Source organism: Tinamus guttatus, unplaced genomic scaffold, assembly GCF_059628265.1.
Source record: "Tinamus guttatus ecotype Peru unplaced genomic scaffold, ASM5962826v1 Tinamus_guttatus_pri_ptg000369l, whole genome shotgun sequence".
Classification (NCBI taxonomy): Eukaryota; Metazoa; Chordata; class Aves; order Tinamiformes; family Tinamidae; genus Tinamus; species Tinamus guttatus.
The window spans coordinates 342,149-368,790 of record NW_028288903.1 but is presented as its reverse complement, the minus strand read 5'-3'; the positions used below and the strand labels follow the sequence as shown (position 1 = coordinate 368,790).

General features: G+C 38.1%; 1 protein-coding gene across 1 annotated transcript in view; it reads left to right on the top strand.

Moving 5' to 3' along the window:
- Positions 1-23,834, top strand: part of LOC104566094 (gamma-aminobutyric acid receptor subunit beta-3) — a 98,827-nt gene extending 74,993 nt beyond the window's left edge. The window contains exons 7-9 of the mRNA XM_088530387.1: positions 6,003-6,155; positions 10,553-10,797; positions 21,768-23,834. Of these exons, the coding sequence (XP_088386513.1) occupies positions 6,003-6,155; positions 10,553-10,797; positions 21,768-22,118 (749 nt within the window). The 3' untranslated portion in view covers positions 22,119-23,834. The remainder of the gene's footprint in view (positions 1-6,002; positions 6,156-10,552; positions 10,798-21,767) is intronic.
- Positions 23,835-26,642: the final 2,808 nt, after the last annotated feature.

The window sequence follows — 26,642 nt, the reverse complement described above, 5'->3', positions numbered from 1 at the left end:
TGTGTGTGTGTGTGTGTGTCATACTTAACCAGGCGCTTAAATATCTATGATTTAAGTAAATACGAAGTCATTCACCTCTGAATCATCGGTTTAGCTGTAGCCTACAGGGTTACTGATCATACAGAGTATGCTATGGCATTCTAGGTCAAAAAGACACATATTTTTGAACGCCTCCACACAGCTTTTCAGGGCATGTTTGTTTTGCTGTTGTACAATGAATATAATGCCTTTTTTACCTTGATTTGTACTGATGTTACTAAATAGTAGTATATGCCTAGCCAGTGCTTTTTGTCATAATTGTTAAGATACTAAAAACTAAATCCCTGGGTTATCTCCTTCTTGTTCCCCTAAAAAAAAAGTAGTAAGAAAAACTTTGGACCTCTTCAGATGATAAAGCACAGCATGGATTTATGTGCTTGATAAAGGCAACAGCCTATTAACATGTTGCTATATGTGACAAGCACAAAGCAACACAGAAGATTATCAGCAAGTGGGGACCGTTGTTTGGGGCCTCTAGATTTTCAGTCCAAACCAGACAGTGAAAGCATGCTGTTCCCTCTGTCCCAGGGCACTCGAACAAATGAAGCGCTGCTCTCTCATGTTTGTAAGCATCCCTTCACCCACTCCTTGGACATAGCATCTGTTTCAAAGCCCATAGAACACTAGTTATCTTTCAGAACAAAATATAAATATTGCTGGGAGTGAAATTAATATAAGGGATATTGCTAACTGCTGCCATTTTTGGTTATCTTTATGAATGGAAGCTTCTTTTATTTATTTAACAGAGGGAGAAACAGCTACTTTAATCCTGTATCTCTCCCTTCTGCAGCTCTTGCCTCCTTTGGTAGTCAGGATCCTCTACAGCACTGGAGGTGTTTTGTGAAGCATCTTTTATGACAACAATGACACTGCCTATTTGGGAGGTTTTGATGACAGTCCAAAGCCACTTTTTAGTTCAGTATGAAATGTTTCAGTAAAGAAATGGTCTAGTAATTTCAAGGTGAGAGACATCTGTTAAATTCAGAGAAAAAAAAACATCCAAAGACCTATGAGGCAAATGCAAAAGAGAGTGAAGAGCAAATAACAACTAGGGGTAGACGTTTATATGGCTAACGAAATATTCAGAATCATAACACTTCTTTACAATAAATTTTTGGAGGGATATAAAATCTCATGCTTGATACTAGGGACCAGGATGAGAGTCTGTCATGGAGAACAGACTACTCTGTTTCTTGGATCATTTTTTTGAAGCATATATTTTTTGTCACTGTTTAAGACAGGATGTTACACCTACTGTTGTTTTGGTACAACATATAGAAATATGAATTTTTATGACAAATATTTCTATGCAAGGGAATCATCACATTTATTTCTCAAAACAATGCATCTAATACTAAGTCTGAAAGATGCCAGTCAATCTGATGGATAAAGCCAGCAGAGTCCCTTTGCAATTCTTCTCAAGAACCTTCTTTCTTATGTTCCTCGTGATCAGGAATGTTTATATATTTTTGTAGAAAATGTCTGGCATGCTTTTTTTTTTCTTTCTTTTTTATGGCTTTGAGATTATTAGAGTCTTGAAGGAAGATATTAGTTCCTTGCATGCAAAATCCTAGTGAAAATTTCAGATTTTGATACAGTTTCACTTTGATTGTATAAAACCAAAAGAAGTCTTCAGAGTTATGCCATAAACTGCTTTTGTAGTAGTTATTTCTCCTGTCCTCCATGAAGGAGCAGTACTGTATAATCTTGTGTAACTTATGCAAATGGAAAAATCTGTTCCCATAGTTACTACTAGGAAGAAGTGGTAAGCATGAAAAAAAGTATAGCTGATGACAGAAACCTGGGAGGGATGGTAACAATATTGGAGGAACTGCAAGCATACTGAAGCCTAGCACTGGAGCTAAAAAAAATCTCGACAATGGACAAAAAGGACCTGAAAAAGAAAAAACAGCAAAAAAAAAAAAAAAAAAAACAAACTATAACAGCCAGTGTGGGCAAGTAAAGATACAACTATACAGCTAATTATACATTTCCAAATTCAGGGGTGGAATAAATGGTTAGGTAGTATTTTTGTGTGTAGGGATATGAGGGTTATTGTTGAACATGAACTTGTCTGAGAACCATCTTGTCTGAGAAGAAACAAACATCCCGCAAGTAGTCCGACTTGCACTGCTAAGACCTCAGCTGAGTAGGAAGCTGTGGACGAAAAAAAGACAATCGAGGAAAAAGTAGCCAGAATGAATGGAAGTCTAACAAATGTAATCCATGAGGAAAAAAAGAGACCATGTATGTTGCATAGAGAATAACACAGGAATAACCTGCTCTATGAACAGAAAGTAATTGTCATGAGACTTCTGTGAAAAAAAAAAAAATCTGGTTTGGCTATCCTAATGGCAGTTGAAGACTATACACACTACCTTAAGACCTTAAGACACGATGCTTATTCATCAATCAAGCCCTTAGTCAAATCAGTGCTATAAGTGAAGTCTAAAGAGCTATTCAGCTCTTTAACACCTCTATTTTATCAACTGAATATCTCCTAGGACACTATCCAGTTGCCTGTGCATATATATCTGGTATGACTTGAAATTCTGTGGCATATCCTGCTTAGCAATTAGGCAGTCATTCCAAAGAGTCTTAGAGTCCTGTGTCTTATGTGCTAGTCCAGTGGGTCAGTTTTAATTACTTAATTAGTATGTAAGCCCTAGCCTTCAGTCATCTCCTAAGGCATCTCAAATGGCATTAAATAGTTGCATGTAGGTAATTGAACCATATCCTTAGAATCCTTAGAATCAGATAGCTGTAAATCTAGGTCTCCATGGTCTATTCTGAGAGCCTAGACATCTTCTGTATGTAAATACCTCTGTGCAAACACCTGAAATTCTTCAATTTCTGATCTTAATCCCCCTCCTAAATGATAAACAGGCATCCTAAGAAGCTGAGCAGGAATGGGGAAATAGAATATACAGCCTAAAACCTTCAAGATTCATTGCAGTTAGAGCTAGATTAGCAACTTGTTTGTAAGAGGAAGGTAGTCCTAAAAGGTTTGAAAATTAATTACTTAGCATATTCTGAAAGATCAGTCTGTAAAGTACATTTCCAATTAGCTGAAGAACTTTCCCAGAAGAACAGATTAATATAAGAATTCTGTAACTGACCAACTCTGTTATCTTGGTTTATACTTGAATAAAACAGCAAGAGACCAATTTAGCCTTGGAGCTAGATATTTCAGCTTGCTAGCTTTTAATGAAATTGAAGCAGAAACGAGTAATTACTTTTTACCAAGTGCTATATTCATGTGAAGGAAGGATAATTTTCAGCTCAGTTATTGATTAAGTATTTGTTTTCATGTTTGCATTCTCAATTCTGTAGTTAGATTAAAATGTTGGAGACCAAATTCTGCTGTTTGTGTGCTATTTAAATTATCCCAAAGTCATCCACATGTTATGTGATGTGAGAGGAAAGGCAGAATATCTTACCTTTGGCCAGCACCACTGTTCTTTAGGCAAAAAGCATATTTTGCTGAAATGTTAACAGCTAGGATTTTCTGGTAATTAATCTATAAATGTATAGAGCTTTAATTGACAAATCATTATCCATGCATAATAAAGCAAGAAACAGTGTCATTGTTGTACTCACCAAGTACAACAAGAAGAAATTCATTTTTATTAAAGAAATTACACACGATGATTCCTTCTTAGGTAAAGAAAGATCTGCGCTTACAATCTTTGATCCATACAGGTGAAAGCCCACCCAGTTCGATTAGCTTTAGTCATCCAGACAAAGAGGGGAAATAAGCTGCCTTTACAGGAGTGTTCCTTCTTTTAGGTCTTTTTTTTTCCACAGAGCCATGTGCTTGCTGGAAATGAGGAAGGGCAGCAGGGAAGGCAGGCTGGAGGCAGGACCCATAAACCATCTGTGAAAGCATAAAAGTAGCAGATGAAAGTAATGCAAATTCTGTAGTCTCAGGGACAGCTACATAACGGAAGGCTATGGCACCATGGTATTTGTGCTGTGTGGGGTGGCAGGAGGTAGAACTGTCTGACAAAAACAAGACTACGAGTACACGTTTCAGTTTCAGGTTGAACTATACGAAGACCAAGTTATTCTGAAATGGTCTGAGAATCAGACTTCCCAGTTTGCTGGAAGCAAAATGATCTCTTTCTTCATTCCCTGAGATTCCCTAGTGCTTCCATGTTCAGTGGTACTGGAACAGCCCAAGAAGAGGCATTGATTCTGTGATCAGTCCATTGAAGCTGACATATATTCTTGAATGTATCCTTTAGATTGTTGAAGGAGCAGTATTTTATGAGGGAATTTCCAGTTATCACCTCTATCAGTGGTATTCCCCAGACCTGGATAGGGCTTTTGAAAGTAAAAGATTTGTAGAAAATCCTTTCCATGGCCGGTATATTTTATGAAGTAATTTTCCTCACTAGAGCTTTATGAAATTTCTGCATGATGTAGTTACACCTTTACAGTAACACGTGTTACTGTAAAGAGGTGATCGTGCCTGCTAAATTTTTAGTGTGTTTCATGGCAGGAGGTGTTCCTGTTTCATTTACACAGTCTGCAGGCATGAAGTGGTGGAAACTTTCATGAGAAAACTCAAATAAAAAGTTAAGCTCTGTTAGCAAAGATGCTGACGTGATTTCAAAGAGACAGTTTGTCATTAAAAATGAGACAGTGATACAGTCAGAACATGAACATGTTTAGTTAGAAGGAAACTAAAGTCTGAATGATTCTTTGGCAAGAATTATATTGACTGTAGTCAGAGTTCCATAATGAAATAAATTGCTTTTACTCTGCCAATATTTATCTATTTGTGAAACTAAAAACAATTCAATTTATTTCTGGAGAAAATATTATTGATTGAAATAACAAACAAGTGCATCTACCAGATATTTCACAGTTTTGGTGAGAGTTTTTCTGAAATGTGTTTGATACAACAAACAAGTGTTGTTGCATAAGATTTGATACTCCCTGGGTGCTCCTGTTGCCTGAAAACTAGCATTTTTTCCTGTCACATGATCCAGCATATACCAAACTGTCAGGAACATGATGAAGAGAAAGCTGCAGTTTTTTACTCCTTCTTTCTTCTGAAGGACATCCATCTTTCTTGTATATATATAAATGTATGTAATTTCTTATGCTCATATGCAGAAATATGAATGTAATAACTTTAAGTGAAATTTGTAAATTATTAATTATTTATAAATCTAATCTATCACATCTTATACATGTGTGTATTAGAATACACAGGAAATTATCTTCCATCTAGAATGAGAGCTTCATTATGTTTAGAAAGGTTTGGAAAAAATGATGTTGAGCTTATTCATTTTTTCATCATTTAGTTGCTTCAATGGCAACAATTTATGAATTATATATAGCTGGAAATATTTCAAGTACCTGCTTCTCTTATTTTTTGCTGAAACAGTTCTGAAAGAAAAATTCTGTCCAGCTCTAATTGATGTTACCAACTTTGGATCAGGATTGAAGGTTTTTTCTCACTGCGATTCAATGCAATTTACTTTTAACACTTCATGTAGCATATTTCTCGTAGTTCAAGTGTAATTAAAAATCACCATGTCAAGAATAACTGTTCTATCTAAATGGAAAAAAATGCACATAATATTTGGAACTCTACTAATCCTTTAAATAAAATACTATACATAAAAATCATCTCTTTGGATAAGCATTTTACATGAAGACTTAGACGCATGTTTTTAAAGCTAACCAGTACTCACCCATCTGTTCAATAATTTAGAATGACATACTCTATTCTTCCCAAATTCAGGTTGCTTGGACATCACTATATTCTCTGCAAGGCTTCTTTTAATACCAGGGAGAAATTCGGTGAAGGTGTTTTCCCTGCTGTTCCTCGGATTTCATAATACCCAATAAAATATGCATGCTTTAGTTTCTACGGAAACTGAAAACAAATATCTGCAAATGTCTTTTCATTAGTATAAATAACGTTGGTTTTCCCTCCCATTCCCTAGGTGCCTATCCAAGACTCTCACTGAGCTTCAGGTTGAAGAGAAATATTGGATATTTTATTCTTCAAACCTACATGCCCTCCATACTGATCACCATTTTATCCTGGGTGTCATTCTGGATCAATTATGATGCATCAGCAGCAAGAGTTGCCCTTGGTATGTGATAAGGATGAGTGAGACATTAAAATGTCAGACTGAATGTAGCCTTTGGAGGTTGTTAAACAGTGCAACATGATGTCAGTGTTTTGATATTCCAAAATCATTTATGTCAAACTCATGTCCTTCAGTATTGCGTCAAAAGCGATGAGTTCTCCCCACACAGAAGAACATAGCTGCTACTTAAAGCAGCTCAAAGTTCATCAAAGTTGTTCATCAAAGTTAATATTATTGTCAGTACCTTCAGTGAGGGTGCCAGCTCCAAAATCATACTCCAAGGGTTTGAGCATGGACTTCTAAGCCAGCTCAGTGTGGAAAGAAAAATGTGGCTTCAAGCCTCCACTTGGGGTTCTGGCTCAAGTTGTTGGGACTGTAGTAACTTAGAGTGGCAGGAGCAGACCTCAAGGTCTTCTCTGCTAGCTGTGAACATCAGAACACAGGAGCACGTCAGCTACAGACCATGACATCCCATCTCACTCTCAGAATGCCTAGTTTGCTGAGCGCATTTTTATGACAGCTTTAAGTGCCTTTTACCCCATAGCAGAAAAACATGGATTTAACACAAATTGGTGACCAATCCCAGACTTTTTCAGGTCAAAGTGTCCTTTTGGTAGGGGAAGGAAGCCTCAGAATATCCAGTAGGAAATATTCCATTTGTTACAGAAGCCTAGTAAGGAATAGCTATAGACAAGGAAGATTCATAAGTAATCCTTATGACTACTGCTGCTTCTCATCTAATCCCAAATCTGATCTCCAGACAGTGTTTCCCAGTAGGACATACCTTCCCACCTGAAACTTGACACTAGACCTGTACTGTATAATAACTTCTGACTCTGCTCTATTCTCTAAAAAAAGGAAAAAAGAGAGAAGCATGTTCTCTAGTTCCCTTATTTCTCTGATATGTACCACAGCAAACAAAGACTGCAAGACTGCCTATATGTTTTACCTATCTCTGTACTCCTTAACTCCATAGATCCCACATACCAAAGCAGGCTGAGCAGCTACAATTATACCTATGTCCAATATTATGTTACATCCTAATATCTAAACTGGAGTTACTGGAAATATTGCAGATTAATTTAACTGCAGTTTTTACAGTAATTCTGTAGAATTAGCTGGTATGTATGTGCGTAGTACATATCACACAATATGGCATTACCACACAACAGCTAAGGCATGTTCAGCAGGTTGGAGATATGTAGTAGCTTAATGGAAAGTGGGGCATAGAATCCAGTCAACTGTTATATTCATAAATGAGCTACTGATAGGAAAGATCCACCCCAGGTCTCTTACAGGATGATAGGGGCGAGGGAAACACTTCAGAATCATCTGCTAGCATCTAGATATTAAATGCTGCACCCTCCTACAACAGGCTCACTTTTTTTTTTTTCTATTTTTTCCCTCGTTTAAGGAACAGGACTATCTAATGTGACCTATTTCTGTCTCGCACAATGGTTCCTGGTTCATCAAGTGCTATACTGTGATAACACAGATACTAGAAAAAAAAGTTGGTCAGTACATTTAAAGGATTCTCAGGATGCCAGATGTTCTATTTCCAATTCATAGAAAATCCTTTGGAGAGGAAGAAAATATATTGAATAGATTCTTCTGAGAAAACAGTTAATGCCTTGTATTGTTTCGTGCTGGTTTTAGAAAGTTCTGCATCACAGATCTAATCCCGTGCTTCTTTGTATAGGCAGTTTTATGAGACTGAAGCTAGCAGGAAATTTTATCAAAGCATAAAGGTAGTGTTGGCTCTGGAAAGCTCAGTACAGAGGAGAGTAAGGCCTGCTGGCCTAGGTATTTGTTAGAGAAAGGATTCCTGGTGCAGTCCTCATAGACATGGAGACAAGATTTACTCAGCCTCTATAGAAAGGCTGTATTCTCTGAAAGCCTGAATCTGACCCATTCAATTCCATGTTTTGCTCCAGCCTGTGGTCCCTGGATGTGCACATTATCTGTGCTCCAGCCTGGGGTGAACCAAGTAGTTCTTTCAGCAAAGAAACCCAGGCTTAGAACAAAGGACAGTTCATTCCAATGCTTTGTGCCATAGACAATATGAATTGAGGCTGATGTCAAGAGAAATATTCAGACCCTTCAATTATGGGGCACCAGTGCTCAAAATTGTGAGATCTTTTTTTATACTTGGCCCTTGAGGTTCCTAAATTCAGTCCTATGAGCAAGAGGAAAAATAATCTTATGCTCCTACCATCCTTGGGGAGGGCTGTAGTCATGAGATTATCCTATTTTTTATATGATGGGTAAATGATACCTGCTTCTCCTCCAGCTGTGCTTTGAAAGAAATTCATGATCTTTAGAAGGGAGATACTCATCTTTCCATGGGTGGGGCATGTGCCTGTAGTGTATAACTCAGGATCTCCTGATCTCCCAGGTGATATCTCTTATTTTGGCTAGTAGTAGACACCACGGCATTTAGTGTTTTACCCAAAGAGCCACTGGACTCTCCCAAGGTAGTGTGTAGGGAATTATTTTCAGAATCAAGGTTTCACCAATCCAGCACCAAAACTGCGGCCATTGCAACACCTTCTGGGCAGACTTCTAAATCCCTTGGTGGATCAAGTCTTTGATAAGCACCTGTGGGATGATAGTGAGATGCCAAAGGTGTGTCAACAGATAAATGTGTGGATTTCTGATACAGGAGTCAATTTTATTTTTCTTGGAATCCCTTGCAGGAAGCAATAGCAGGAAATCCTGCTGTGAAAGAAAATAACTCAGGCTAGAGAAAACTCATGGGATGCAAATGTGTGATAATATAAGACACAGTCCTACAACCTTCTCACCCCTTTTCCCTGTGCTGGCAGGGAGGTTCCCAAGAGAGTTTGTCAAAATTTCTTTAGGTGAAAATAAATCTAATGTGACTCTCACATGTCAATTATACTCCTCATTTTACTGCAGAGTTGGATGGATTATACACAATCCCTTTTTTTTTTTTTTTAAGTAAGCTTGTGCTGTACGTGGCTCTACTGTGTTTCAAGCCATGAAACATCAGACATCAGCAGACACTTGTTTTAACAGTTTAGAGGAAGAGCATTAGAAACCTCATGACCGTGACCTACTAACTATACAAAATGTCTCTTGTAGACACTCCTAGGCTACTACTGCTCTTCCCTGGAGTGACACTGTTTACACAACCAGATGGATTTTAAGTTAGAGAGTCTTTATTTCTGTCTTCAGGTACAAGGAGCTGTGCTTTCCAATATGCCAGATTTTTTCTTTTGTTCTTAATTTTTGTTTTGCCTACATTTTACTGTCTACGTAGAAACTGATTGTATAATTATGGAATCAAAGAAAATTGTAGTAGAAGCAGATCCATTAGAATGGCTTGCATCTTTTTTGAATGCAGAACTGCTCTACAAATCAGTGTTTTCAGCCCTTTGTGATTTGTGATTCCCATAAAATTCCAAGCAGATATCTACAGTTCATTGTATGTTCAAGCAGACTAATAATAAATTTGATTTTTTACCGCTTTTCAAAATTAGAGTTCTGTAATATATTTTCAAATGCTATGTCCATTCCTAGATAAATAAATGAGGATTTCACATACCTAATAGATCTTCTGGGGACTTTGTTAATGTCCAGTGGACACTCTAAAAATGCTGCTCTGCCTGCTTGGCTTTTTCTTTCTTCAAATCTGCATATTGGTCTGCTCCTCATTGCTTATTTCACCTCTTTCTAGCTATCTAAAAATTAGTTTCAAGTCCCTTTTCATGAAGAGAACATATTGTCTTATCCTGAAATAGGTGTATAAAATATATGGCATGAACTGCTCAAGAGAAGTGCCTATCTGTCTCCATCTACCATAGACGAAATGACTTCAACCTGCTGTTAAACTGTTAGAAATTTCAAATGGGATGAGAGGAATCTCTTGCCAAGGTAGTGGGCTTTGCAAATGCTCTCCCTTAATATGTTCACATGGCTTTGTATATCCAGTCCCCTCATGAGTTTTGTTACTTCCTAAAAATTTTTCTCCATTGTGTGATGCTACCACGGTGCTGCAAGCACCTTTTTAGTGCTTTACAGACTATTTGCCTTTCTATCTCAGATCAGCTTGGTCTTCATGGAGCAGATGCTCAGTACAGCTACGCTGGCTTCAATGAAGATATGTTAACTCATTGGAGTGATACTATGCCCCATTGTTCGCTATTCTCACAGATCATGTGGAAAAAATATTATAAAATATTATAATATTATAAAATAATGCATCAAGCTTTTATTTTCTTTTCATTTGCCATGAGACTCACTTGAGAGACTTCTTTCACAAATTTTTAAACTTCTGCACATTGACAAGGGAAGTAAGTTTGCCAAAAAGGAAAACCAAACTGAAGCATGTTCTGCTTAGGTTTGTAAGATACACGTTCTTCTATTTCTTTATTTAGGAATTACAACCGTGCTGACTATGACAACGATCAACACTCACCTGAGAGAGACTTTGCCTAAAATTCCATACGTTAAAGCCATTGACATGTATCTTATGGGCTGTTTTGTATTTGTCTTCTTGGCCTTACTTGAATACGCCTTTGTCAACTACATTTTCTTCGGAAAAGGCCCTCAAAGGCAGAAGAAACTTGCAGAAAAAACAGCGAAGTCAAACAACGATCGTGCAAAATTTGAAGGCAATCGGGTAGGATTCTTTAATGTATATGTGATCTTTCTTTTCTTCCTGTTAAAAAAGTAATTGTATGAAAGAAACAGAAAAATCATGCATAAAAACAATGCAAACTCCTTTTTTTGTGGGCAAACTTTAGCTTTTTTTGCCTAAGAATTTAAATAGAAGAATATATTTAGGCATACAGAAAACTAAATGAGCATGATTTGCATGACAAGAAATTAATAAGAAAATGGAGTGCAGCTAGCTTGAAAATAAAAGCCTTTATTTGACTAAATCTAATTTCATCAAGATTTGGTCTAAGTACCTACATGAGGGAATCCTGGATCTGAGCATACATTTCTCCCTTCTCTTAGAGCAGATGTATTTAGAATGGGGATTAGTTCTACCTTGCTAATTAATTGGCCTGCATAGCTGTATAGCATTGTCATCTGCTTCTGTGAAAAGCCAGCAGAATATTATAATTCCTAGAGAAACTTTCAGATTGCTCCAGTAACTTCTTCATTATCTGTTTTAGAACCAGTACAGATTTCTTCCAGATGGGTCATTTGGTTTAGCTTAAGAGCAAATCTTTATTTGGGTACAAATTGAAACCCAGGGAGTTTTATCTGCATGTGAGGAAGAACTTCTTTCTTGTGAGGGTAACAGAGCACTGGAACAGGCTGCCCGGAGAGGCTGTGGAGTCTCCTTCTCTGGAGATCTTCCAAACCCGCCTGGATGTCACCCTGTGCCATGTGCTCTGGGTGTCCCTGCTGGAGCAGGGGGGTTGGACTAGATGATCTCTAGAGGTCCCTTCCAACCTCAACCATTCTGGGATTCTGTGATTCTGTGTGATTTCTGAAGCGAAGTGGACAGTGCTGATTTAAATCCAGCATATTTCCTTGTCTTGAGGATGAGTTAATGCAACACATTTTTTTTCCCTTTTGGAAATAAAGAAAAAAAAAAAAAAAGAGTAACCAACACAATATGATATTAGCAAACTATGGCAATTTCAATTGAAGGTCTTTTTTCTTTTTTTGTGTGGCTAAAATGATTCCAATTAGACCTTTTCCATTCAGTTCCGTGGTGCAAGACTGTTTTTTTCTGTCATCTATGAATTAAAAGAGTTCACAGTGATAAAACTACTATCTGCTTTATTAAACAGAAATATCACAGAAGTAATTGCAAACTATATACTGGCTGCTCTATAGCAACTATTATACAGAACTATGCCTGATTGTTGAGAGCTCATCTCTGTGAAATATATTTTGAACGAATAAATTCATTTTTGTCCACTGAATTATGAAACCAGAATCTCATCACAGTTGGCTGCACTCCTTAGGACTATGCTAGCAAGAAGAATGAATTCTCTTTCTTTGAAAAATAGATAATCATAATAATAAAAAAGCAGATGGAAAAAGAGAGTATCACAACTGAAAGCAATAGAGATTTTTGCTGCAAGCAGGTAATGCAGATGTATGCACTAAGGTTCAGTTCTTCCAATGAGAACCATCTGGCAAATCTCATCCATTTAAATGATTTATATAATTCAGTGTAAGACTTGTTAATTGGACCAGTATCTCCCTAAGTCTGAATTTTCTTCTATATTGAGATCGATGGGTTTATAGTTAAAAGAAGCATGAGTACAAGCATAAGTACCTAACTAATGAAAATGAGGGGTTTTCATACCCAGATCGAGTCATGTGTATATCCCAGACCTGATCATACCATATATCATCATTTTATCTCACTTTTGACTTGCAACCTTTTCTTTCTGGACCATCCTACGGAAGTACTGTGGGTTGTTCTGAATTTTTCTTCTGGTTTAATATCAACGTTATTTAGACCAAACTTAAGATACAGTTTCAGCACGCTAGATTTAAGGTGGAAGTATGATCCTTTCATGCTTAGGGATCCTAGCTACGAAAGGGAACTCACTATACTTGGTTGAAACATGTATACTAGTAATGAATGTGAATATTTGCATAAATGTGAATTTGCATTTAGGATAAATTACATGATATGTTCCCATTCTATGTATTGATTTTTTTGTCTCGAGGTGGTGAAGTCAATAGAGCTTCATTGCAATCACTGAAACAGACACAGACAGGGACATTAGGTTAGAACAAAAAAATTGGCAGAAGGTGCAGATTCAGTGGGTACAGAATGTCTAATTTGAATTTCTTGTTCGAGAAACACTAAACAAGCCCAAGGCAGAGGAGGTTGCTCAGAGTGGATGAGTTCTACGGTTTTCAGTACTAACAGCTCAAGAGAAGCCCATTTAGCAGAGCTGCTTTAGACAAAGTCCAGATCACATGGGTATCAGGCCTTCCAGAGACCTCAGCTCTGAAACAGGAAATATGTTTCAAACCAGTTTTGGGCCCTGCCCACCAGGTACTATGCCATACTTCCACCCAAGGATATAGCAGGATAGGTGGTCATCACAGAGTTTTAACATATTTGCCGTGAAGGAAAGTACCTGAAAGAGCTATAGCATCGGCTCTGAGCTCTATAGGAGGAATAGTGGCATCAGTCTCCAAGCTTTACTGCAGTGGGTCTTGGAAGATCATTCAGTCTCACTGATAGAAATATCAGCTTCTTGGCTCTTGCTGACTTCTTACCGTACAGTTGTGACTAAGGATCTGGATGTCCTGGGAGAGGGTCACATGGCGAGGGAGTCTCAGACCATAGATTTAGACTATCATCTTGCGTGAGCTCAATGAAATTATAGTTTTTGTCATTTCACTGAGGCTTCGGGCTTCAATGGACTCTCAGATCAGAAGGGCAAGCTGCCTAATCCTGTGAAATACTTTGTAACATAAGTTTTTGAGCCGCATTGTTTTAAAAAAACCAAACAAACTGGAAGTACATTTGCAGGTAACTCAGCCATTAGGTTACTGTCAAAATGTTCACTGTGACGGAAAGCAGGTTGAAAAGGGGTTCAAATATAAAATCAGAAATGGCATTAGTTTCTCAGGCTACCATTTTTGGCTGATTTTTATTGCTGTTATCTTTTAGTAATTCAATTTGCTTGTATATGAACTGTGTGCACAAACTACTTGTCATTAACTTAGAATCCTAGCTCAGAGCATCAGGGAAAAAAAAAAAAAAAAAAAAAAAAAAGGACCAAACAAATAAATAAACAGTGTTCCATTTATTGCCCGTGCTGGGCAATAACAAGGTTGTGACCTGTGGTTGTAATGACAGAACAGCTCTGTGCTATATCAGGTCCAGACATTCAGCCTGAGTCAGTGTGGCTGTGGCAGTCTGTTTATTTTTAAAGGCAGATCTTAGAGAGCAAAGATAGCACAAGGTATTGCCTGGAGTTCAGGTCCTCAGTTCGACCATTGGTCTGAAGGTAGCTGAGGCTGGGAATGCACCTGAGACAGCACATTTCTGCCTTAGGCAAAGAGAAGGGGAGAAGGACAAGGGAGAAGGTCCTGATTTTGTCACTCAGGAGCACTGTAGCCCACGGAAACCTGTAAAACCAACATGAAAGCTGATACTGCAGTTCATTTTTTACATATTAGAGGACTGAAGTCTGGCATGCAAGCTCCCAGGGTTGGTTGTAAACACTGCTCTTATATACGTAGGAAAAGGGGTTTGCATGCTTTCCTACTTATTTGATAGCAGAAAACTTCGTAGCTGAAATGCTCAAGACCACAATATTCACAGATTTGGTTACCATTCTGTTTTATCTGAAAATTGCTGGTCAAAACAGCCACTGTTGACACGCAGAAACACTGTTTCCTGATGAACTTGTTCATGTCACAGTGGCGTCTGGTTTTGAGCAAATGACGCTGTGGTGGAAACAAGCTTCTTGGCTCACTTCTCCACAGCGTTGCTGACAGGCTGTTGCCGGGACGTGCGGCGAGACAGCAGGCCCCACCAGCTGCTGCCGAGCTGCCTGGTGGCGTCCCCGCCACCCCGTGCGGCCTCACGCCCGGCCCTGCCTCTGTGGTGAAGCCAACGCGCGCAATGGCCCCCGGCGCAAGAGCCCTCGCAGCGTGTGAACCAGCACGGCGGTGTTCCCATGTTGCCAAGACGACAAAGAAAAGCAAAAGGGAAAGGAAAACTGTGCCCTGTTTTCTCATGTGTGGCCCTGTTTGAAGGGCCTGAGGTGACTGAGGCATGTCTGAGTAACTCGAATTTCAGTGGACGGTTTCAGAAGATTCAAAGAGGGTGATGAGATGAAACCCAAGAGAACCTTTGCAAGTGACTCATTTATGGATCAGCAACGGACTACAAAGAAAATTTCATGCAGAGCTATTTCTTCTTTTGACTTCTTTTTGATCCTGTTTTATTTTGGATAACACACTTTAAATAGTACTTCTCTCTGAGTTTTTCCAAGCTATTCCAGTAAACCCTGGTTACTAGAGACACACATAGGATACTCTTCCTTTCCATGAACTTTTTAGTGTACCAGTTTAGGACTGAAAACTTTAATACCCAGGCTCATGTGTGAGGATGAACTCTAGGAAGAACTGGATCTTCATTTTTCGTAAAAAATTCTGCTGTGACGTTGGTGCCTAAGTTAAAGTCCTGTGTGTATGGAAAAAATGTCACACAAAAGAAGGGATGGCCTGCAAAAGTGTTTCCCATGAAAACCAGTCACCTGTTTCTCAGATCAGCTCTGTTTCTCCTGTTTTTGTTGGTAGTTTCATGTTTCACTTATAGCTCTCAGCACTTTCAGATTTGTTACATAAATTGTGGTTTTTAAATAAGGCTCAGATACAGCCTAATTTACAACTCAATCAGCATGAGAGAGCTCTAAGGCAATCCTGCTCTCACTTGTTCACTCTTGTGGTAGAGGCTTCTGGCAAATCAGCTGGTGAGCATGTGTTTTGGGCATTGCTCCTTCTGGGCCAGTCCACAGAGGTTATCATTTGTTCCAGTCCCCTGCTAAAAATACTGTTTCTTAGTTCAAGCTGTGGCAATTTACGTTTTCCGTTTGGTGGGACCAAGAGTTCAGCCCCAGGGTATCAATCAGGAGGGTAACTATCACACAGGCTCACTCAAGCTTCAAACCCCTGTGGCTGCCAGACATGGGAAGAGCTTCCTTTGAGCAGAAATAATACATAACTCTCTGTAAAAAGGATCTTCCAGTTCTGCAGTACTGCCTTTTTTTTTTTTCTTTCCGTTCTGATGATCCCTAGTTCAAACTCCCACTGTTGGCTAAAGCAGCATCTTCCCATCAGGCATTACTTAGATTAGACGCCCAAGCCATTTACATCTACTTAGCGCTTTTAAAGAATTGTTAATTATAGCAGTGATTCTCACAAGTGAGATTTTATTCTGAGGATGAAAATCTTGGCTGCTGGGTAGAATTATCATTCATTTAAATGAGAGATATGAGAATAGCAAAGCTGGCAGTATTCTCCTGTGCATCTTCATCTTTTCTGGATACTTTTCTTGGTGCTATTTTGAACAGTGGAATATTTTTGAAATATGAGTGTGATGAGTAGGTGCCAAGTTTTGGGAAATATCTCTGAGGGCGACAAACACAGCTCCTGTGGGAAGAAGTCTGGTTCTGCAGCATTTTTGATGGGGGCATTCAATGTGCGCTGGAGAGTCATATGTGCACTTGTTTAGATCTGATACCACATTGCGCAAGTATGCATGGTGCCAATCCACATGCTATAAGAGAGAAGGTACATACACTTCATTGTACAATCCACACATTACATGAATCCACAGATGATATGAAGTACAGGACTAAGGAGGACCATACACTTATTTCCTTTTCTTTATTAAGATTGTTATCAGTAATGTTAATATGCAGCTTCCTATGCTTTTTATTCTTCATACTTTTCTTTATTTTCAGCATCTTTACATCTTTCTCTTTCTGCTAGCTGCCCTAGGTTTTACTGGGCTAATAGCAGCATAATTCTCTCTTTCATTCATTTGTGCTTATTAATTAATACAAACAATTAGATTAAGCTGGTAATGGGAGAAGTATCAACTTTCAGACTCAATAGAGAGAATACTTTGCAGCATCATGTAGGTCGTACCTGCAGCTCTGGATTATTTAAAAATATTAGTGAGTAATATGGTCAATGAATTTTGCTTTAGGCACAGATAACACTTAACGCCGAGTTGCTTGCTAGTTTATATGTTGGAAAGCCATTTACATGTAAGAAGATCAAAGCTGCTGCCAACTTGCACAACTTTGAAGTAACAGGAGTACAGATTACAATTTCCTTCTGAAATAATTTCCTTTTTATAATAATTTTAAAGAAATATTTATTTTGCAGGATAATGTGTTTGCATAGTAATTTTGTTGTAAAATAATGCAGAATTACCTACAGAGGCGGCTTTTCATGCTGTTCTTGAAAGCTGCTATTTGCATTTATATTATTTTATATGATGGAAAGTGTTTCTATGGTATTTAAAAGTTTGGGATTGATGAACTCGTAAACATACCTATGGGGTTTGAGCAAAATAGTTCCTTTTTCTAGTTGTAGAATGGAGTGAAAGATTTATCAGGAAAAAAAAATAAATTTAATTGTAAAGTACTCCTTAAAATTTATTAAGTATTAAACAGAGAGCTAAATGAACCTGAAATAATCTTGACACTATCTAGTAGTAAATCAAACCTCATGGTAATTTTCTGATCATAACAAAGTATTTTCAATATTTGAAAACTGAAGTTTTCCAAGACTCTACCTTGATTAGAGAATGGTATTCAATGACATTCTTTTATTTCTATAAAAACATAATACTTAACAACTAAACAAGACAGTATCATTTTATTTATAATTAAAGAGTAGATTTGAGGCTTTCCAGGAGTAAAAAGGCTGTCGAAGTTTCAGATCTATAGTACAAACTCCAAACAGAGCATAGAGTTGAGCAAATTGGTGAAGTCACGTTTCTCTAAGAGTAAAGCCAGAGTTTCAATGAGAGCATCTCATTGATCCACCTTTTTTAGCCTCAATTAGATAAGTGACCATTTTTCTGTGATGATGCTAGATGGCTAGAGTGTTTGGGGTTTTTTGTTTGTTTGTTTGTTTGTTTTTGTTGTTTTTTTTTTGTAGCATGTCTGGTTTGGAAATGGCAAACCTTCAAAAAGGAACCTTTTTATGTATTTTTTATGTATTTTTATGTATGTTTTTATGTATGTAAAATGTCTACCAGTGTTTCATGCTTCTCAGCTTCTAACTGGAATTATGTGAAAACCAACCATTTCACACCAGTGCAGGAACTGCAGTTATGCAGAGGTGGGAGGAATGGGGTTTGATTAAAATTGATTCTGAAATAAGAGCACCATTTTTGCATATCTGGGTCTGTGCTGATTCAGGGAATTAATTAATGATTTGGTGCTCAGCTGTCTCCATCTGCTCCGCTGAGCTTGCTGGGAAGCACTCCATGGAAACAACCAACCCTGGGCTGTGTCAGGAAAATGATGGGAGTGTGAGCAGTGGAGCCCCGCTGCAGGGAGGAGGGCAAGGAAGGGGGTCAGGTGGAGCCACGCTCAGAGGCAGAAAGGAGATCGCGCGGAGGCCCAGGGACAGCAGAGAAGACATGACAAGGAAATCCTTAGGTTAAAGTAAGATCTCAGGGCATGAGGGGAAGACAGCTAAATACAGACTGTCACCTTCGATTTTTAATAAGGTTCGAGAACAAAGCTTAGCATTAATGTTTTGGGGAAAATTTCCAGTGTACAAACAATGATATTTGTGAGACAGATTATAAAATTATATTCTAAGGCTCACAAGGATTGAAACTTCAGTTTTATTGTAGATACTGGTCATATTCTTAATCATAGGATGGGTGACTAAGTTCTCTTAATATGTACCTGGAGTAACTGTACAGCTTGCCCAAAGCCACTGCGCTGCACTCATGCTCAGTCATGGAGCGTTTTGCTTGTACCTTCAGGCAAACATGAATCCACTTGCACAGGATCCTGCCAGTATCAGTTTGTTTCTTTTATTCATTGAGAGAGTTGTTGTCTTCTTTTCAAAGTCATTTAAATCATTGCTTAAATCGTTCAGAAGTCATGCTTATGTACAAATACTTTTTAACGTGTTACATACATTAACTATTCATACTTCACAAAATCACCTTAAGACTGCCACAAAGCATTACTGCGTGTTGCTCTCATTTTGTCAGGAGTTTAGGTGGTCTGTCCAAAGCCTGAGAAGAAATGAATATAATTTGTAGTAACAGGTCTCAAGAATATCTCTGGACCAGAAGCCACATTTCAGTTTCTGCAGACGTCTTCTTCTCTCCGTCTGCTTCTTCCTTGAATTTGGCATGCTAGTCTCTCAGTCTGTTAATAAGGAAATATATTTTCAAATGTTTATTTCCAAATAATTTCATTTGTCATTTTGAGAAAGTATATACTGTCATGCAAGCTCATAGGACATAATGTTTTGTTCAAACAGAGCATTTGCACAATCACTGTAACTTTCTTGGCCACCTTTCAGGCTTGATTTACAGATGCAGTGACTAGCAATGAAAACTGGCAGTATCACTTGTACAAAGGGAGATCAGAGGCAGAAGGTAGAGTGGGGTGGCGTATAATGTTGGCAGATAAGGCGAAGTGGGCTATGAAATATGATTAAATAATTGAAATCAAAACAATACTTTAATGGGACAGGAGAACCATGGCTGCGTAGGTTTTCCCACCTCCAGAGTGCAGGCGTTTAGCTGACACCTCACAGAGATCCAGTGCTCAGGATAGAAGGACAAAGTACTCATGGACAGGCTAATGCCTTTATGTATATTGGTGGCTGGCAGAATCAAGAGAGGTCAGGAAGTCCTCAGGAAATAAGCAGATGGCATCTATAGGATGCAGGAAAAGAAAGAGTGTAGGGACCTGCAAAGAGCAGCTACTACTGTCAGAGCAGTAGCACAGTAAAATGGTCTTTGCCAGCATTTTGAATAAGTTAAAGAAAGATGATGTTACAGTTCTCAGAGCTTAAGAGGAGAAAGGAAAGGATATGACATGTGATGGTGTGGAGGCTTGGATGAGAGAATTAGTTCTAAGCTTCATAAAGAAAACCACTCATCTTAGAGATGTTTTACACAATGGTGCTGCTAAGTCTGATCATAATTTGTACCAACTTAAAAGAAAAAAAAAAAAAAACAGAACAGAGCAAATCAGTTATTTAATCACTTATTTTTAGAGACCACTGTAAGCAATGATGGTACCCAAGGTTGTATTTTATAGCTCTGTGTATTCCCTGGTTACAGATCCTACTCGAAAACATGAACTCATTTTTACGAACCTCAGGCCCATACTTCTGTACCCAGTGGGTTTTAACAATTGGAAAAATAAATTCCTCTTAATAACTCCTGAGGTTTCTTCATCTCATTATTTTGGTCCACATATTTTATTTTTATTGATAGGCACTCAGCAGTATAACACACAGCTTCCTACAACACTTAGGTTTTTCTTTTTTCTCTACTTGCTTGTTTCTTGTTCATAGCCTTATATATACTTATGACATTTATATGCATTTTGATCTTAGTGATATACTATCATAGTGACTTTCACTGAGAAAAAAAAAAACAAAACTATGGTGTCTATATTTGATAAAAGAAATATCACTTTTACAGAATTTTAGCAGGGCTGAAGAAAAGATGAATACCTATATATGTCTGTACACATACGTTTGAATACTCCCAATGCGTTTCACAAAGCTTGTAAAGGAACTGCTACCAGATGACCGTACCAACTTAAAGCCAGGGTAAAAGTCTGTTTTCTCAATCACTTTTATACAGGTGCTTCTATGATGAGATGTTTAACTCAGCACAGAGCAGGTTAGAAAAAAAGTGTTAAGGAATAAAAGTGGAGAATAAATTACTGATGAATAAATTGCATAAGTAGAACTGGAAGATATCGTGTATGCCATGGTTCACAATCTGTTTTTGACATAGGGGACTGAGTTCATTTGAACAGTCAGACATTCAGTAACTGGTCAAAAATAGTCAGCCAAACATTTATTGTAAAATAAATGTAAATTTATCAGTCATTTTCATGCCGGAAGGTTGGAGCTGCTCTCTGCACCAGTTTTGTGAGAGATGGTACAAAAGCATGTGGGTCCCCACCACTGAAGTTACCCAGTAGTGATGGACATGTCCTTATTTGAGATGTTCTGTCAGTGCCACTCACTAGGACTGAAACTTCCAGGATTAAAGGAGGCATGCCCAGAACTTGGCTTCTCCTACCGCACTGATGCCCAGGGCGGGCCAAGGAGTCTGCCTTGAAATTGTTAAGGACTCCAAATGATCAGGAGCTTCCTTGTGTTTACTCAAAACATCAGCACATTGCCCTCCAAAACTGTGTGCAGCTCCTGCTGGATACCGAGTTTGAAGGGAAGAGGGCTAACGATTCAGTTCTGCAGCTTTCTTCTCTATCTTAGTTCATTGCTCTTTATGGTCGTGGTCACTCATTCAGCTGTAAAGACCCTGCAGTTATGCATTACCATAATCACAAAACTCTCTGGAATGAGAAGTGTAACACACAAGTTATGAACAAACTCAGCGGATTCCCAAAATCAAAATGTTCAGCAGGCCAGAACAGTTTTTGTGATTTTATCAAACTTTATATACACCTTGTTCATCTGCTTTTAAATCCTGGATGGAAAAACAAACAAAAACCCCTATTCTGGTTTAATTTGATTTCCTACTGTAGAAGAGCCGGCAGTTACATTCCTTGCCTTACCCTCCACCCACCACTCTTACTGTCCCCCACCAGCCATGTAGAAATCTGCACCATCCTTTAAAAGATGTTGCATTTAGAGGGAGAGGAAAATGCTTGGTTATGCCCAATGGGTTTTTGAACTGTGTGCTGGTAATACAGTTATAATCCTAACTGTAAAAGTGTTCAAATGCTTGCATTCAGTCAGCTGAGTAGTCCCTTTTTTATAAGGTTATCGTGTGTTTAAAGTGAATACATGCTTTCCTAAAATAGATGTTTTTATAAAATTTAGATAAGCTCAAGTTTTGCTAGTACACGTCAAATCTTCTAAAATAATGTCTATTTCTATTCTTGCCCCTAGGTGGACACCCATGGAAACATTTTGCTAACATCACTTGAAATCCACAACGAGGTGGCAAGCAATGAGGTCACAACTAGTGTCACAGATGCCAGAAATTCAACAATATCCTTTGACAGCTCAGGAATCCAGTACAGAAAACAAAGCTCACATCGCGAAAGCCTGGGAAGGCGTTCATCAGAAAGAACAGGCACCCACAGCAAGAGGACCCACTTACGAAGAAGGTCTTCGCAACTGAAAATAAAAATCCCTGATCTAACAGATGTGAATGCCATCGACAGATGGTCAAGAATGGTGTTTCCATTCACATTTTCTCTTTTCAACTTAATTTACTGGCTATACTATGTTAACTGAGTGACTCAACTTTTTTAAAGGACTTCAATTACAAGTGAAGTACTATTTGCCTGCAGAGTTTATATATATTTATATATAAAAATATATATATATATGAACTTTTACTATGTAGAGAAGACTCATGTATGTGTGAATACATATATCACAGAATTGTGTGCATATATAAGCACACACTGGAAAGGAAAGTGTATATATATGCACACATACATGCACACATTCACTCTGAGGTTACGGACAATTTATCATAGAATGCACTTCAAAGGAACTTTTTACATTGAAAGGCAGGTGTCAACCCAAGAACAAGCCTTGAGAAAGTAAGTGTTGTATATTCTCACTACAAAACCTTGATTGTCATAGAAATTTTCAAACAGATGTAATGTGTATATAGTCAGTATTTAGTACATTGTTTGTAAATGCTGCCATACACCCTAATCATAAAACAATAGAGCTACACTGTTGAGTTTAAAATAAGTCATTTATATTGCAGGTCCATTGACTGTAATTTCATCAAGCCAAATTTGTTTACTAAAATTTTTGAGTTTATATATGTTGTAATAGGTTCTTTCCCAGTCATGAACGGACGTCATTTTTTAGTGATCTCTTGCTTTCTCTTCTGCAGTAAGCAAGCTGATCACAGGAGTGTTGCGCTAGGTCTCTGGAGACACATACATGTTCATAATATTTCAAACAAGCATTTTAAGTGTCCAACAACAGTGAAAAGAATCTTTTGTAAGTAAGTACTGTAAATGTGCAGAACATCTTCCTTCCCTTGGACTGACTCCAGCTGCCATGTCATTTTGAAAGAGAACAGCACATTTTTAGTGTAATTTAGCTGAGAATTCAACTACTGTCAATGTGTTCTACATCTGCTATAGATTTAAAGATTGTTATTCCAGTGAAAGCATAGAAGATGTCTCAGGTTATTTGCTACTTCAACGTGAAACCACCTAGATGTAGTCTTTTTTAAACATGCATCCACATCATTTAACATTCTTATAACATTGTATGTTAATGTAAAATATGTTTGCATAATATGCATATATAAGTATATTTTCTCAATATTTTTCTTTTCTGTGCTTGCTATCGTGACCGCATGCTATGTCATACTTTTTGTTTCTGTGGTGTTACAACTTTTTATTCTCTAGACTTGAGCAAATAGAGCACTTCTTTGAAAACTTTGATTCAGTAACGGAGCATTTTCATATTTCGTTTATATACTTACAGTATATACACATACACTTACAAAACTAGTGTGCTGCAGTCACAGATCACAAACGATATCAAACAGTATTTCTTGTTCCAGCATTAACTATGTTCAAACATCTTCTTCATGTGAATGTGGCCAGTTTTGTTTTCATTCCAGGTCATTCGCTCGCCAGGATTCTAACTTTTTCAGCCTAGTAGATTGTAGTTGTCAAGGTATGCCAATTTCAAATCTGTAAAACTTAATTTGTTATTTATCGGAACTGAACCTTTCTAAAGAAAATAAGATATATTTTTTTGTAAATGGTCTTTCTACCATGTACATTCACAAATAACAACAGATACAGTAGCATAAATAGATCTAAAAAGTTAATAATGTCAGGTGTGGCCCTGACAGCTGACAGTTCTCTGCATATAGAGTTCCTGTGGAAATCAATGGGAATTTTTGGCAGATAGAGAGCTTTGAATGCCAGAGACATCTATGAGAGAAAAATGTGTAGATATGCATCTACCCCCCCAAAAAAAAATCAGATGGGGTGAAACTGAAACGGCCGCCTTGGCTCTGTAATGACCTGTATTCTCAGTATACCTGGTTTGTCTGCGAGTAAAGCTCTGATACTGGTGGTGCTGCAGCATACAGCCCGTCGTTTCCATCCCCAGCTATTTGCAGCTGAACTGTGAAACTTTGCCGTGGGCTGAAAGCCAGCGTAGGAAGTCTTGGGTTGCAAGTCTGCGCGGTCACTCCAGCCTCGGGGCTGCTCCGTGAAGAGGAGCAGCGCGCTCCACGCTGCTCTGACCTGCGATCCCCAGCCGGGCGCGCTCGCAGCAGTAGCAACGCTGCCACGTCCACGCGTGCGGGACCCGCGCTGCAGGCCCGCTGCGTCGCCGCACGGCTGCAAAGCACGCGCGACTGCGGTCGGCAAGCACCGCGTCTGCAAATAAGGGTGCAGGATGAAGAGCTTCAAAATAACCCACGAAGCTGGGGCAGAAAAAAGAGCGGTTTTTGAAAACTTCTCAGAATTAGCTCCTATTGGTAAACCGTAACGTATTACAAGCTTGCGAATGCCTATTCAAACTGTGAAGGAATTATAGAGCACATTGTCACCATTATAAAGAAAATAGTTGAACAACTAACCCCCTCCCTATGTACATATTCAGTAAAATTATTAAAAATTTTTTCCAAGCATTTTTTTCCTGATATCAAAATATAATTTTAAAAAAACTGACTTAAAAATGACTTTAAAAACCTGTAGCTTTTGTTGAGAAAAATTACCTTAATAAAACAATTTTGGAGCAAGTCCTTCAGTAAGTGCTCTGAATGACTACGCTGAAAATGGGACTCAGGAAGACAGTGGTCTCACACTCATGGTTTAATCACAGTTCTCACTTTTCTTAAAGTCCCGGCTCCTGGAATCCTATGGTCAGATATGAAGAAGAAAAAAAAGAATGACTATTTTATTTGTGATAGAAATGTGTATTCCGAATTCTATTGAAATCAACAGTGACTTCAGTTGGGATTTTCAAGCAAGTGGGAAAAACTGTAGTCTTGACTGCATAAAGAAGCACTAGGCATTTTCAGGAACCGGGATTGGGAGGGAAAATAAATACATGTTTGAGGAGGTTCCTCTGTCTCCCTCTTTGCACAGCCAGATGCATGTTCCTGCATCCCCTTTCACAAAGCACTACTTTATACCACCACCTTCTCTTCTCCTTGCCAAAAATAGGCAGTTGGACATTTCACCTTTTTCATCAGATTTCATTCCCACAAGTCTAGCCAAGTTCCATGGGGCACAATCAGCGTGAACCCTGAGCAGAATCACATAGGGGTTTGACTTGAAAAACGCCAGGAAATTTTCACTTAAGGTTAACACTACATCCTTAACACACATTCTTGTGCCTTTTTTGCCAACTCCCTTCCTCCGGTCCTCACATCACTTCTTACACACAGACGGACACACAACCATGTGTTAAGAATAGTGTTTGCCTTGACCTCTCATTTTCTGGCTCTTGTCACTTTGTGCTAACTGCCGTGTGTGATTTTAACTATAGGTGGCTTTAAGACTGAAAATGGCAATTCCAACCAAATTGCACCAGCGTGATGTATTTCATAGCTAATTAACTCGTTTCTAACTCACACTGCTATAAATAACATTTACACATCATTTGTTTGTAAAAGACATTAAAGAAAACTGGAATTATCTTGTGTTATAGCCCTAAGGGTCAATAAACAGTAGAAATATGATGGTGGTTTAACTCTTAAGTTGATTTCATCCCATTGTAAAGATATACTAAAACCCAGTCGTTTTTGCTTCAGGCATATTTCTGTATTTTTGGTATTCTTCAGCAGTGGAAAAAAAAGAAGGACAGTAAAATGGAATGATGAAGAGATGCTTTATGAAAATATTGATGAATGAATATTCATTTATTAAAAAGGATTTAAAGATTAATTGCTTTCCTTTTTGTTTTCTGGGGGTGCAGGAAAGATGATGACTGTATATTTGGCTAAACTTTAATGTTTATGTAGCTTTTAAATGTCATGTAATGTCATACAAGATTTTTAAAAAATTAGATGAAAATATTTTCAAATTAATTCACAAAAGGAATAGGATTTCTGAAGCCTGAATCTGCCATATGACCTAGTGGCTTCTGTTGTAGGGGAAGGAAGAGGGAAAAATTACATCCACTGACTTGGTAAGATTCTTATTTGCAAACAAACCTACCCTCAGTTTGGGGCATAACCTGTTAAGAGCAGAAAGTTCATCTTAAACTATATAATCTCTACCAGTGTAGGAGACAAAGGAGCTTTTGTTATCCAAATAAGACAGTGATGTCCCATTTGTCTCTTTCATTAATAAATAAGTCACAACCCACCCCTTATTCAATTACGCTAATTGGGTCAGGAATGCAAATTCTGTTCATTACAGTTTTTATTACTAGCTGTTACTAAGTTATTTTAGAGGAGTTAGGATACTGATAAGATTCCAATAGGGAAGAGGTGTTGAGGTCATCTTGATAATAGTATAGTAATCCCCTTCCTCAAAAACAGAAAGATACCTCAAAAAAAATCTAAAACCAAAAGGATATTCATAAAGCAGAGTCTGTAAACCCAAATGCTGTGTTATGCATTAAAACAAGCTGTCAGGCACTTGTTTAAATCTCACAGTATCTAATGATACATGACACAACTTTAAATAGATAAAATATTCAGCACAGTAGATTTGATTGCAAGACTCCCTCTGGTTTTAGCAAGCTTCTATTTAGTTCTATCAACTTTTCTGAGATCGCAGATAATACCAATAATCTATTTATTTCAGCCCAGCC